Source organism: Neolamprologus brichardi, chromosome 3 (genome assembly GCF_056152115.1).
Source record: "Neolamprologus brichardi isolate AB-2024 chromosome 3, ASM5615211v1, whole genome shotgun sequence".
Taxonomy (NCBI): Eukaryota; Metazoa; Chordata; class Actinopteri; order Cichliformes; family Cichlidae; genus Neolamprologus; species Neolamprologus brichardi.
In genome coordinates, this window is record NC_142106.1 from 8535555 (window position 1) to 8548097 (window position 12543).

The following is a 12543-nucleotide window of genomic DNA, read 5'->3' on the forward strand; positions in this document are numbered from 1 at the left end:
CCAGTACGATTACAGCATACAGTATTATTGTCACTGCTACATTTCTGTGATGAACCATAAATTATTTCCACTAATAATAAATTACCGTTGAGCTTAAAGGTCCTATTAATAAACGGTTAACGACGTTTATTTATGAAGACGATTTGTGAGACTGGTAAACTTATGATACGTATGATGGTCTTTCTTTCTACACGGTGCATTTCATGGTCCTGTACCCATCCGTCCGTAAACTGTACCTGGGCTTGTTGCAGTGACCTGAAGTTACTGAACTTCATGAGTGTTTGCACTCACTCCAAGAACCGTATAATTATAAATATGAGCGTGGTGAAAGTTGGGCAGCACGCTAACGTATTTTGTCCCTCTGTGTGCTCGTAAGGGTATAAACCTTTCACTCCTTTAATTTTTTCCTCGTATCTTTTCTTTGACTTTTCATCAAGTCTGTCTTTGTACGGTCCGGCATTGTTCTCCTTCGTTTTGTACATAACTTTTTTGGGGGGCAAAGAAAAAGCAAGAATGTATTGGAACCGGAGAATGAACGTTTTGCGGTGCTGCAAATGCTTGCGTTTGATGTGGTACTTGGATTGTTTTGCCACGGGTTACCGGCATGCAATGCGCGAAAGTCACGTGGTCTGTCAATCTCTATTAGTGATTTTCCAGACAGGAAAGGAAGAGACCCCAGGGTAAACCGAGGAACCTTTGGTTTCACAACAGAGAACAGAGATTCTCAGGTAGTTTCTGGAGCTACAGGAAAAGCTGGAGTGGTTGATAGAATTGACTTTAATTTAGTTAAAATGAAAAAAAAAATTGAATTTGTGAGTTTGGGACTCAAATTTAAAGCACATGGATTTGACTTCTAACAAAGCAGCCATCAGCCAACATGACAAACACTACTGCAGATTAGAAGATACACCTGAAAAAGCTTGTTTTACAAGAGAATACAAAGTTGCATTGATCTAAACTAGTGTTTTGTTTCCAGGTAAAGGTTCCTGCTTCTGACTGGCAGCTGCTGTTCCGTTATCTTGTTTTTATATTAGCTTGCATTTTTTAAATTCATATAAATGCATTAAGTGCTACCTGGAAAATTTCTATATGCCATCTGGTCTGAAACCCCTCTTGGGAATCCCCTAAGAGCGACTGTGCTTAGTCCACTGCCACTGTGACATTGCCTTAAAGGGGAAATCATTAACATACAGATGAATTCTACGTCACATTACGCACACAAAAAATGCATAAATGAACAGCTCTTTTTGCTTGTGATCTTTGCAACGAAAAATACTTTCTGCTTTGTCGTTTCTATTCTATCCGAGTTATCGTTTCTATTCTAGGACTCATTTAAAGCAACTCTTAAATGGGGAAACTTGTTTGCACCCTGGAAAAACACATTGTTGCCATCCATAAATTAAACTTCTGGGTTATTACTTAACAATTTTCACTTACTACCACAAACTAATAGGAAAAGTTATTTTCTCAAACAGGCAGTGGATCTGGACCAGTATACAGCAGGCTCATTTTTGTCATGGAAATCTTTTAACAACCAGAAGATGCCCCCTGCAGGCCACTAGAAATTATGCAGTTTTAAGACACTTGAGCATTCCCCTCAGACCTGGAAACTACACCCACATTAATGTTTTGTTTTGTTTGTTTGTTTGAGTGCACTGACACCTCTCAGCTTCCATAGCCATCCTTCATGGATGAAAACCCAATAAAAACACAAGACGTACTTATTTTGAATCTTGGAGACAGTTTATTGCCATCATGTTGTCTGCAGGTAGAGCCTGAGATTGGTTCCTGATACAACCAAAACAACAACAAAAGACAACCCAACACATACAGAGAGAAAACAACAACAATAACAAAAAAGCAACTGAGGGGGTCTGGGCCAACAGGAAGAGGGCTACACCATGATGTCATCATATCCATATCCGTGTTTCGAGTTCTGAAGCGGCAACACGCCGTAATGTCACAGATTCTGAGGTCATGATTAGAGCAGAGGTGCAGGGAATGGGCACAGCCTGTCAGTGAGGGGAGTTCTAGAATGTTCTGGAATTCTGCTGAGTCATGGCTGCTATGGCAACACCCCACCCCCTCCAAGTCCCTCCCCCATTCCACCTCAAAAAACAACACAACTAACCAAAGAAAAAGAATAATGACTAAAATCAGCTTTATGAAGTAAAACAAACTTTACTGTTTGATTCTAAGTAAACCCACAAACACACAAACAGACGCCCAACACACACACACACACTCAACATACACAAACACATACACTAACTCAACGGTTTGCGTGAGGGCAAAGAAACTCCCTTTAGCAGCATCCACAAGAACCAAATATTAATGACACGTATAACTTTAGGATAATTATATTAATAAGTGATGATGACTGATGACATCATAAACCAAAGGTCAAACATGGAGGTTGGTTAAAATACGCAGTACATGATGTGATACACAAATGAAAAACAAACAGCCAATCGGAGGCCCAAGCTGGAAAAAAATCTAAAAAATAAAAATAATAATTAAAAAACAAAAAACTAATTTTCCCATCAGGCCCGGCAGTGGAAGCAGGTTTAGAGATTGTCCTGTGATTGGTCAATTCCAGAGATTCTGCTGACATCATGCTTCTCAGGCCAACTGCAATCATTTCATTTTCATCATAATTATCGTCATCGTCATGGCACTGACTCCCTCTTGCAGCAGGAAGGAGCGCTGCCATTGGTTGGTTCTAATCTTTTTATGAAAAAAGCCTTAAAAGCCACAGACCTCATCGTTGCTCCACTTGGTAACTCCCAGAATCCTCTGCTTTGAGTGGGCGGAGTGTGCGCAGTATCGCCAACTCTCCCAGCCCCTCTTGGCAGTAAACTTGTCTTCATTGATTCAGTGCGAATAAAACGCACGTAAAACGCTGCGTTCGCTGTGACGCAGGAAGCTGGAAATTTGTTTCCTATCTTAAAGATGTGAAGTGAACACAACACCAGCAAATATATGTGTGTGTAAATGTCATGTTTGAAAAAGAGAAGAAATTAAAAGCAACCTGAAACAGGTGGAGGCCACAATTTCCAGGATCCCTACGTGCCAGGAAGGCAGCAGTGAATTTTCCCATCCTTCTTCAATTGGATATAATGTAAAAAGTGTCACATCCTTACAGCAGGAATCTTGTATCACACCTGACATGCTGTAGTGTCTGTTACTTCTTCAAAAACAAAACGCTTACTGTATATCAGCTTCTTCTCTCCCTCAAAACCTTCTCCTTCTCAATACATCTCCCAGAATTCCTTGCTTATCTAGCCCTACATAAACAAATCCATCCCTTCATGACTATGTCTCTGAGCTCCAACATCAACTCCCACCTTGGGACATCGTCATGTGTTACGCATCACTTGCATTTCCCACGATTGCCAGAGACGGTGAACCTACCGTCAGGACATTTCACGTGTTGAAAAATCAGATTTAACACTTCAAATATACACACACAGCTCTTAAAAACAAACATCTGACAGGTAAGACAAGCGCAGCGCCTGCTACACTTCCTCTCTGCACCTCTTCTTCCTCAGGGGCCCATTTACACTCGCCGCTCTCGCCCTCAACTTCTCCATTTTTGTTTTGCTGTTTTTGCAAATGCCCCATTGGCACTTATTATTCCTGCACTGATGCTTTTACCCTGACTAGCAAATGCCGCACAGCCGCTTTCTTTGGTTTGTAGCACTCAGCGATGCTGCATTCAAATCACATGGGAGAAGATGTAAATACAAGTTTACCGTTTCTGATTAAATTCCTAATTATCAGTTTGAGGGTTGAAGTGAGTTTAACAAGCTGTACAATCTGTAATTCCCATGGAACTTGAATGCAGCGTAGGCTAGGCTAAGCTCACAATTTCACCTATTCTTCACCTGCTAGCACTAAAAGCTAAAAAAAACCCCCTCATCAAACACAGAAACACCACCCTGCTAACTGACGTCCTTTATCTTTAAAAACAAAACTAGCTTCACCAGCAGACACGTCGGATTTAAGGCACCTCGTTAACACAGTGATCAACGCCCGAACATCAGCCATCGGTGAAATTTAAAAAAGAAAAAAAAAGCTAAATCATTACGTGATCAAAGTCTGACAGAACGACAAACTCCATAAAACAGAACAAAACAAATTGAAATTAAATGTTTGCACGTCAGCGTCGCTAACAGCTCACCTGTGCTAAGCTAAAAGCTTCACAAACACACGCACAAACACACGCACAGCAGGACAGAGGATACAGGGTGTGTAAAAGTGCTCAAATGCACACACGTGCACACACAACCACACTCTCAGCCGATTCTCTACAGCATCAGGATCACCCCATGTCCCGCAGTCAATCAGGAGCCTCCATGTTCAGGAGGTCAGAGGTCAGATTGGTGTCTCCTTGTTGTTATTGTTGTTGTTGTTTTTGAGGTCCGGTGCGCTGAACTGCCGCCTCATCCTGGGCGGAGTGTTGAAAGCCCACACCCCTGGCGGCGGCACAATGCCCAGTAGCATGTCAGCAGGAAGGGCCGGGGCCCCTGACCGCGGCAGGCTGTGGTAATGGGGGTGAGGGTGAGGTCCAGGCTGGAATGGTGCATTGTGGGGGTTGTAGTAGGGATGGTGGTGGTGGTACTGATGGTGCTGGCGTTGATTATAAGGGAAGCCTCCGTCTCGGTCTCTGTCTCTGTCCCCGTCTCTGCTTCCTCCTCCTCCTCTGCCTCCTCCTCCTCTCTCCCCCCCTGGCCCAGGGGAAAACCCCCTCCTCTGTCTTGGTCGCCCCTGGTGACCACCGTTGCCACCGCCGCTGAAGTGCTGGTCATTGTCGTAGCTCCCGTTGCCCTGTGGCGAGCTGTCCAGGGAGTTTCGGCGGTAACGACGTTGCTGGTTTTGGTTGTTGCCCTGGTTGTTGTAGTGGTAGCCACCCTGGTTGCCCTGGTTACGCTGCTGCCAGGCACGATGAGGGCTGGGGGTGCGCATGCGAGGAGGCTGAGCTGGGAAGGGGAGGGGCAAGAGACCAGGGAGTTGACCTTGTGGGGGAGGCGGAGGTGAGGGAGAACCTGTAGCTTCTCCTCCCCTGTTCTCCTTCTGCTCACCAGCATCAGTTCCTCCTCCTCCTCCCTCGCCCAGACCCAGAGCTTGCAGGGCGGCGCTAGCGGGTCCCCAGGACAGCCGGTGGGCAGGGTTACTCTTAAAGGGGAACTTGAGCTTGCACTCCTGGGGAGGGATGAAGCGGCCGGTTCCCGGGAGGTGGATCGGGACAGTGGGGGTGTTTTGACCTGGAAGAGTTGGAGGAGCAAGGGTTGGGGTCAGGGCACAGACTGTAAATAAAAGATGGACACAGCGCAAGCAACCGACTCAACTAATTCCAGATCATTTGATAGGTTTATCGATGACGATCAATAGTGGGGACTTTCGCCATAACGGTACAGCCACACCCCCGTGCTCACCTTGGCTTTGGTTCTGTCCTCGCAGCTTCTTGGTGATGTTCTGCTGCTGCAGGTTCAGGAGCCGCTGCTGCTCCTTCTTCATCCAGCGGAGCCGTCCTCTCCTGAATGCCGGGTCCTCATCCATCAGCCGCTGAACTCTGACCTCCGGGTGGTTGGGGCAGTCGTCGTCTTCGTCCACGTCCCCGTCTCTCTCTCTCTGAGGGGATTCTCCTCCCTCACCGTTCATGTCGTCGTCCTGGTAAAAAAGTCGAACAAAAGTTAACACTGGAGGAGGCAACGATGGTTTGACGGGAGGTGCGAACTTACCTGAACAGGTATGATGCTCTCCATCTTGATCATTCTGTCTCTCAGAGCTTTGATCTCCTCGTCCTTCATGTTGTTCTGCAGCTTCACCTCCTGCAGGAGTCGCACACGTTTAGCTCCGCTCCTCTAGCGCCATCCTCAGGTTGTGAACAAAACAAGCGTAGCATAACTCACCTCCAAAATATCTGTCAGCTTATCGATGTGAGCCTTCAAGTCGTACACGCCTCTCTTCTCTCCACCTTCCACTGTCTCTCCTCCTCCACTACCACCACTTCCTCCTCCTCCACCACCACCTCCTCCTCCTCCTCCCTCTTCAGCGGCAGGGCTCCTCTCCTCTCCGATGCCCACAGTGTCGCAGACGTCCTGGGCCACGGCCCTCCAGCTCTCCCTCTCGTTGGTGTCCTTCTTGGCGTACATGCGGCACAGCTCCTTCATCTTGACGATGGAGAGCGCCTCGATCTCCTGACGGGAGTGACGGAAGTCTCCCAGAGCCACCTGAGGGGGGCGCCACACACAGAGGAACAGTTTAAGAAGAAAAAAAAGAAAACATCAAAATGCTCTAATGTCCTCTGGACTGTTTGTGCTGGTTAATTTAATAGTAATAATAATATATAGTTTATTGATCTCTATAGGGAAATTCCCATAAAAATTTAACCCATTCATTCAGTGAAGCAGTGGGTGCCCAGGGAGCAGGACGGTACCTTGCTCAGGGATACCTACGAGTAGCCGTTTAGTGGATTCAAACCCCCGACCTTCCGATCATGGGGCCACCACTCGACCTACTGAGCAATGCCTGCCCCTGGATTTTCTGGATTTACTGTTAATCCACCAAATTTGTCCACAGACTCTTTTTCCTGCAGGTTCTTATCTACATCAGATACAATGACATCATCACATGGCCTTGGAACCACGTATCAATGGGCTACAATAACCCTTTTTTAGTCTCAAGGCTCCGGAAACACCCCATAAAATGTACAGTGCACAATATGACGTGTCAGGTTGCCTGACAGCCACACAGCAATGGACTTCAATGGTATTTACACAGTAAAGCAGGGCCTGAGCGTCGCACAGAGCCCACGAAAATGGGCAAATCTGGACCCACTCAGGTTTGTAAGTTGCCTCTCTATGTTTTGGTTTGATATCTTCAGACAGTCACATAATTTATCACACACAGGGTGAACAGACCAATCCACACTGTATCATGGGTATGTACTAGTTATACTACAGACCATCCAAGAACTCTGGGCTCCAGTGGACTTATTTTTTACACTAATTAGCTGATACCAGTGTCAGTGTGACGCTCCGTACAGTCTATGGATTGAGAACTCAACACAGTGGCAGCCAAAATGCTATAGCCGAGGCTTCAAAATGTGGAAAGGAAAAGGTAATGTGGCATTAGCTACGACTATCTGTTATACAGAGTTTATGGTAACGCAGCAAAGTCTAACAATCTACTTATGCTGGCTTTAACCCTTTAAGACCTACCATAGAACCAAGTCCGCCAGAGCTTATATTATATTTTTACATGCTGTGGAGCCATTTTTGGGAGCATTTCAAGTTGATATACATCAATACAACCATTACAGCCTAAATTTTAATAATATGTCTGCATTAAGTGCATAGTAATTACATAAATTGCAAAAAAGTGCAATAAACTACAAAAAAATTGAAAATCGTTTTTGTTTTTTTAACATATATTTCTAGTTAGAGAAATTTAAGAGGCTTATCCCTCAAAACTGTAAATACAGAAAAGTTGCACAAAATAGTTTCCCACCACAGGAAATTTATTTTGAGTGTCTTCATAGATTTATTTTTGAAATACACCAATTTTCATACACTGCAGGAAAAACAAAAATAAATATTATAATGCAAATTTGCAAAAAAGCAGCATATGCATCAAAATAAACTATTTCCAGCAGTGCAATGTGAGTCCTAAGCATCCCAGAAACGACACAGAAAGTCATAAAGTCAAACATAACTTTTAAAAACACCAGTATAGGCTCATGAGGCCCGGATGGTAAAAAAACTACATTTCCGCAAAATGATGTCACTTCCGGTTTCAGGCAGGTCATGGCGGACATGTGATAGTTCGCGCTGATGGACGTAGGAAGTGTTATGAACAGCTGATCGGATCGGCAAAGCGTGTTTCTGGAATATTATGTTTTTGTTGCTGCAAGCGCTTTTTATGCAGTTTTTGCAAAGTTATATGTGGAAGGAATCTGAGGCTGAAGCTGATGGCATAAGATGTAAGTACAACTCCTCCGGTTTCATATGCAAAAAAAAGTATTGCGCTAGCTTACGTGGTTGCAGAGCTACCGGGATTTAAAAATAGTTATGCAAAACGGAGCGTGCCCGCTCCGACCGGTTTTAAAGGGTTAATGGGAAATGCATCATATATGATCCTCATGATTTACCACTCATATGTTGTGTTTGACTGGAGCAATTGAGTCTAACTAATTAAGAGTCTGTCTAAGTAAGTCCTTAATCTTTGGTAAACTGCATCTTGGATTAAACCAAAACGGTCCAACACTACAGAGCAGTCTAAAGTGGAGCCGTCTCCAGGAGGGTTTAATGGTTTAAAGGACATGTCCAGTGTATTTTTCAAGGTAAAGGTTTAATTCTTTGCCCCTGAATGCACAGATGTGGGAGCATCTATTAGAAAACGTTCAAAAATGTTTATCTGTCCCTCTGAAACCAGTCAGAAAACACTGATGTGTGTGTTTGTGAGACCTCGTAGCAGATCTCTTTGACGGCCTGCATGCGGAGGTCCTCCATGGTGACCCGTTTGGGGTCTTTGCTGATCCTCCTCCTCTGAGGGATCTGATAGACTCGCAGAGGCTCCCTCCTCTTCCCGCTGCTGGGCAGACCGCAGCGCTTTACTATGGACTGCACCTGGACACAGACACACAGGTGAGACGGGGAACAGCCACGAAGGTGAAGTCACAGCTGCATTAGGAGCTATGAAGGAGCTGGTACCTTATTGGCCGGCAGCTTCTCTCTCAGGGAGGAGATGAGCCTCCAGCTTTCCTCGCATGATCGTTTGTCCGAGTCGTCCCCGCTGTCGCTGTCTGCGTACTGCACACACAGAGAAGGTTAAACACCAGAAGCTTTCACCACACGAGCTCACGTGGAGGAGAAACTCACCAGTCTGTGTTGCTCCAGCAGCAAGTCGGCCTCCTCCTTCTCTTTACGGTACTGAGTCTCCACGTCCTGCAGTCTGCAGCACACACACCAAACAACCAATGAGATGATAATCAGGCAACAGCTCTGATATCTGACGTGGTTTACAGTGTGTCTACAGATGCTATCTGAAACCCAAACTTCAGGGCGTAGTAAAGCTACGTCTACCTCTTCTCCATCTCCAGCTTGATGTCGATGCCTTGTTTCTCCAGCAGCTCTTTCTGGGCGTAGTTCCAGTCCTCCGGCTCCTCCTGCTGCTCCATCGTGGCGCTGCGCTCCCTCTCCAGCCTCGCCTGTTCCGGGTGGTTGAATCGAAACACGTGGTTCTTCCCCATGACGATGCGGTTACCTAGAGACGGAAACAGACAGGAAGCGGAGTCTGAGGCCGGCTGCAGGTTTACTCCGTCGATCAAACCTTCTTTGTTTTTCATGTGATGCATAATAAGCTGTAGACTAAAGTGAAACCTGATGTAACAGCTGCAGCAGTAACGGCAGGTGCTTCCTGTTTGTTTAAAGCGTGTTTCTGTACCTTGTTTTAATATGACGGCGTCTGTGATCTGCTTCCCATTAACGTAGGTCTCTGCTCCGACTAACGGCTCCAGAGTGACCACCACTGCAGAGGCAGACACAGAGAGTCCAAGCAAAGGAAGAAAAACTCATCAGGAGATGAAAGACAGCACTGTGAAACACGATATGACTCATGAGCATGAAACAGTCTGAAGGCAGGAATCAGCAGCGGCGATGGAGGTTTTACGGAGGCTTTATCAAAGACTTTAATATCTGGGCTTCCTCCTGTAACATTAGCAGAAAGGTTGATCCACAATCCAGAGACAGAGACCTGGATCTGAAAGTGGTGTGGCCACAACTGCAGAGGCCTCACGGTCTCACATAGAGACATGCAGCGAAACCAGGGATCGCTCAGGGTAACAACAGCAGACACACACACACACAGAGGGTGAGCAGGGCAGGTGTAGGGAGGTTGGGGGGGCACAGGAAACATGGGCGTGAACATGAGGATGATGTCACCATGACAACAAGTAACAGTGACTAATACCTGACAGATTTCCTGGCAGCTTTCACAGAAAGAGAAGAAGAAAGAGTCACTCACTGAGCGCACACACACACACACACGGCTGTTTTTCAAGCTTTCAATGCAAACAGAAACAGAGCTGCAGGTTTCACAGCTTCAGACTCGAACACGCTCCTGGAACAAACATCTAATGCCATAATCTACTGTACATTTATGCAAATTAGCCCAATGTAATACCACATTTGCATAATATATTTTAGTCAGTACGCAATTGAAGCTAGATATATATAGAAACACACACTCAAACGTTTCTAATCAACGTGTCCTGGCTGCAAGGTTTCTAAATTCACACATCATACATACGCATGTGGCGCCATCATGTGTTAAAGAAAAGTACTGCAGAAGCTTTTTATTCCTTCTTGTCTTAAACTGTGAAGAAACTTTCACAGACAGGTTTGAGTGTGCTCTCAGTCCTTGAAGATGAACATAAGCCAGTGAAATCAGGAGATGTAATGTGACAGAACTCAAGAGCACATTCGTCTGCCGTGGTGACTTAGTCGAGTCATGAGTCATGTTAATGATTAACTCAGCTGTCTGCAGGTCTGACTTTAAACCCAGCTGCTGCTGAAACATGTTAGGGAGCTTATTTTGAGGAGTGATGGAAACCAAACCTGATTAAAAATGCATTTTCATTTTATTTCTGTTATCCTCACACTGCCACAGCAGCACGGCATGACTAACCGTTCAAAATCATCATTATCTATCACCCTGGGAGCAGCCCCTCTGTGTGAAACAAGCTGCTGGAGCTCCTCTCTTTGAAGGCAGATCCCCCCAAACAGACTGCAGGTGTGCTCACAGCTGGCTATATTAGTGATATGACCTCTTTATGACATCATACAGATCCTATAATAGAAACAAAAACTGTGCAGAGTGAGTAGGGCAGGCTGCTGACAGCTATGTTCACTACATCATTATTACAACCTCACTCCACGTTTGATGATAAGAAAAACTTCCAGCACTGTGCAGGAAGTCTACGACAGCAGACTGTAGAATAGGCCAGGTGGTAATAATGAAGCGGATTTTAATAAATAACAATTACAACTGTAGTTTGCACTTTTATTCTTTTATAACTTCAGATGTTAAACAGTTCCAGGTAAAGTGTTGAATATGTTTCTCTGGTGTCTGTAAAGTACTGAACGGCTCGTGGTTCAGGTTATCATGCAGTGAACTTCAGGAGCGGATCAGTTTATACCAGCAGAGGGCGCTCAAAGCACAGGACCGAGGCTACTTAAACTCTGCACAATGAAGCTGTGTGATCACAGAACACCAGCGCAGCAGAGCAGAGTCAGCCAATCAGGGATCAGAGTGTCAGACATGTGACCAAAGGTTTATACAAGGAGTAAAAATCTCACCTTCTCCCTGCTCGTTGGTCTCACTGACGAAAACGCAGTGAATCTCCTTTATGAACTGACCCGACAGCTTAATGTCCACGTCCTGCTGCCCGACCCTGGCACACACACACACACACACACACACACACACACAGAAGAAAAAACTTTAATGTAAACACCTGCCAAGTTAGTTATACAACTCCACCAGGAATAAAGATGAAGGTGCAACTTCTCCTGCAATAAAACTAACGAAGGAGCTTCTGGTGTCCAAGATCATAAAGCTGTTGCGTGTTGCTGTTAGATAACAGCGAGTCTCGTGTCTGATAAGATGATATGTAATGAAACTCATTGTCATTGTTCTCAACAAGGACTCTGTGGATCATTATTGATGTGGTAACTCTGCACGAGCAGATTTCTGTAAACCGTGTCGTTACTTCTACTACTGAAGTAAAGCAGCTAAACGAGTGATAGACTTGTGTCTGTGTGTAATTTGTTGCTTTCACACGGAGGTGAGCTGAGGCGTCTCTGACCTCTGGTCTCTTCACAGGACGACTAAAACTATTTCTAACTTTAGACTCAATTTATCAGATTTTCTGAGCAAAGACCAGCAAAGCGATCGATTAACTGATGAAATCACAGCTGACCTGGTCACGCCCTCCTTGATGTAATAGAGGAGGCACTCAGACATCAGAGGGTCTTCATTCAGGTTGACCAGGTGAGGCGTCTGAAACACATACACACAAAATTTAGTTTTGCTTGATGGGGACATCTTTATTTGCCCTTTAAAAGTGAAAGTGAAAGATAAACAGCATAATTTACCAAAGTGAAGCATGAATGAAGACAACACAGTTAAAGTGAATGCTGACATTGAGTCGAGGTTGTTTTTACTGAGCTGAGCTGTCAAAACTGGTCATCAAGGGCAGAGCGGAGGCTGTCAGATGTCTTTATGAGGCAAAGATTTAAAAGTGTTGGTGCTGCATGATTGATCATCTCTGAGTTTTAAAGACCAGAGAGACTTAAAAGCAAACAGTGACATCATCACTTCTAAAGCTAAGTGTGACTCGACACAGGTGCTTATGAGCAGCAGACACTCGGCTCTGACTTTGACAAACACTCCCAGGCATGAAGTAAAACCCATTTATCAGCTGTTCTAACAAAACAACAACTAACTCAAAGAGTAGATTTAACCTGACATAAAGGG

General features: G+C 45.1%; 1 protein-coding gene across 3 annotated transcripts in view; it reads right to left on the reverse strand.

Annotated features, from left to right (window-relative positions):
* Positions 1 to 1727: 1727 nt before the first annotated feature.
* LOC102776858 (kinesin-like protein KIF1C) overlaps positions 1728 to 12543 on the reverse strand; it is a 36025-nt gene continuing 25209 nt past the window's right edge. For all 3 annotated transcript variants that reach the window (XM_087832369.1, XM_087832365.1, XM_087832368.1), the window contains exons 18-28: positions 11987 to 12066; positions 11364 to 11458; positions 9451 to 9534; positions 9090 to 9270; positions 8886 to 8958; positions 8718 to 8816; positions 8472 to 8633; positions 5916 to 6236; positions 5745 to 5834; positions 5439 to 5673; positions 1728 to 5267 (exon numbers count right to left, since the gene is read on the reverse strand). In XM_087832369.1, coding sequence (XP_087688495.1) covers positions 4378 to 5267; positions 5439 to 5673; positions 5745 to 5834; positions 5916 to 6236; positions 8472 to 8633; positions 8718 to 8816; positions 8886 to 8958; positions 9090 to 9270; positions 9451 to 9534; positions 11364 to 11458; positions 11987 to 12066 — 2310 coding nt within the window. In that variant the 3' untranslated portion in view covers positions 1728 to 4377. The remainder of the gene's footprint in view (positions 5268 to 5438; positions 5674 to 5744; positions 5835 to 5915; positions 6237 to 8471; positions 8634 to 8717; positions 8817 to 8885; positions 8959 to 9089; positions 9271 to 9450; positions 9535 to 11363; positions 11459 to 11986; positions 12067 to 12543) is intronic.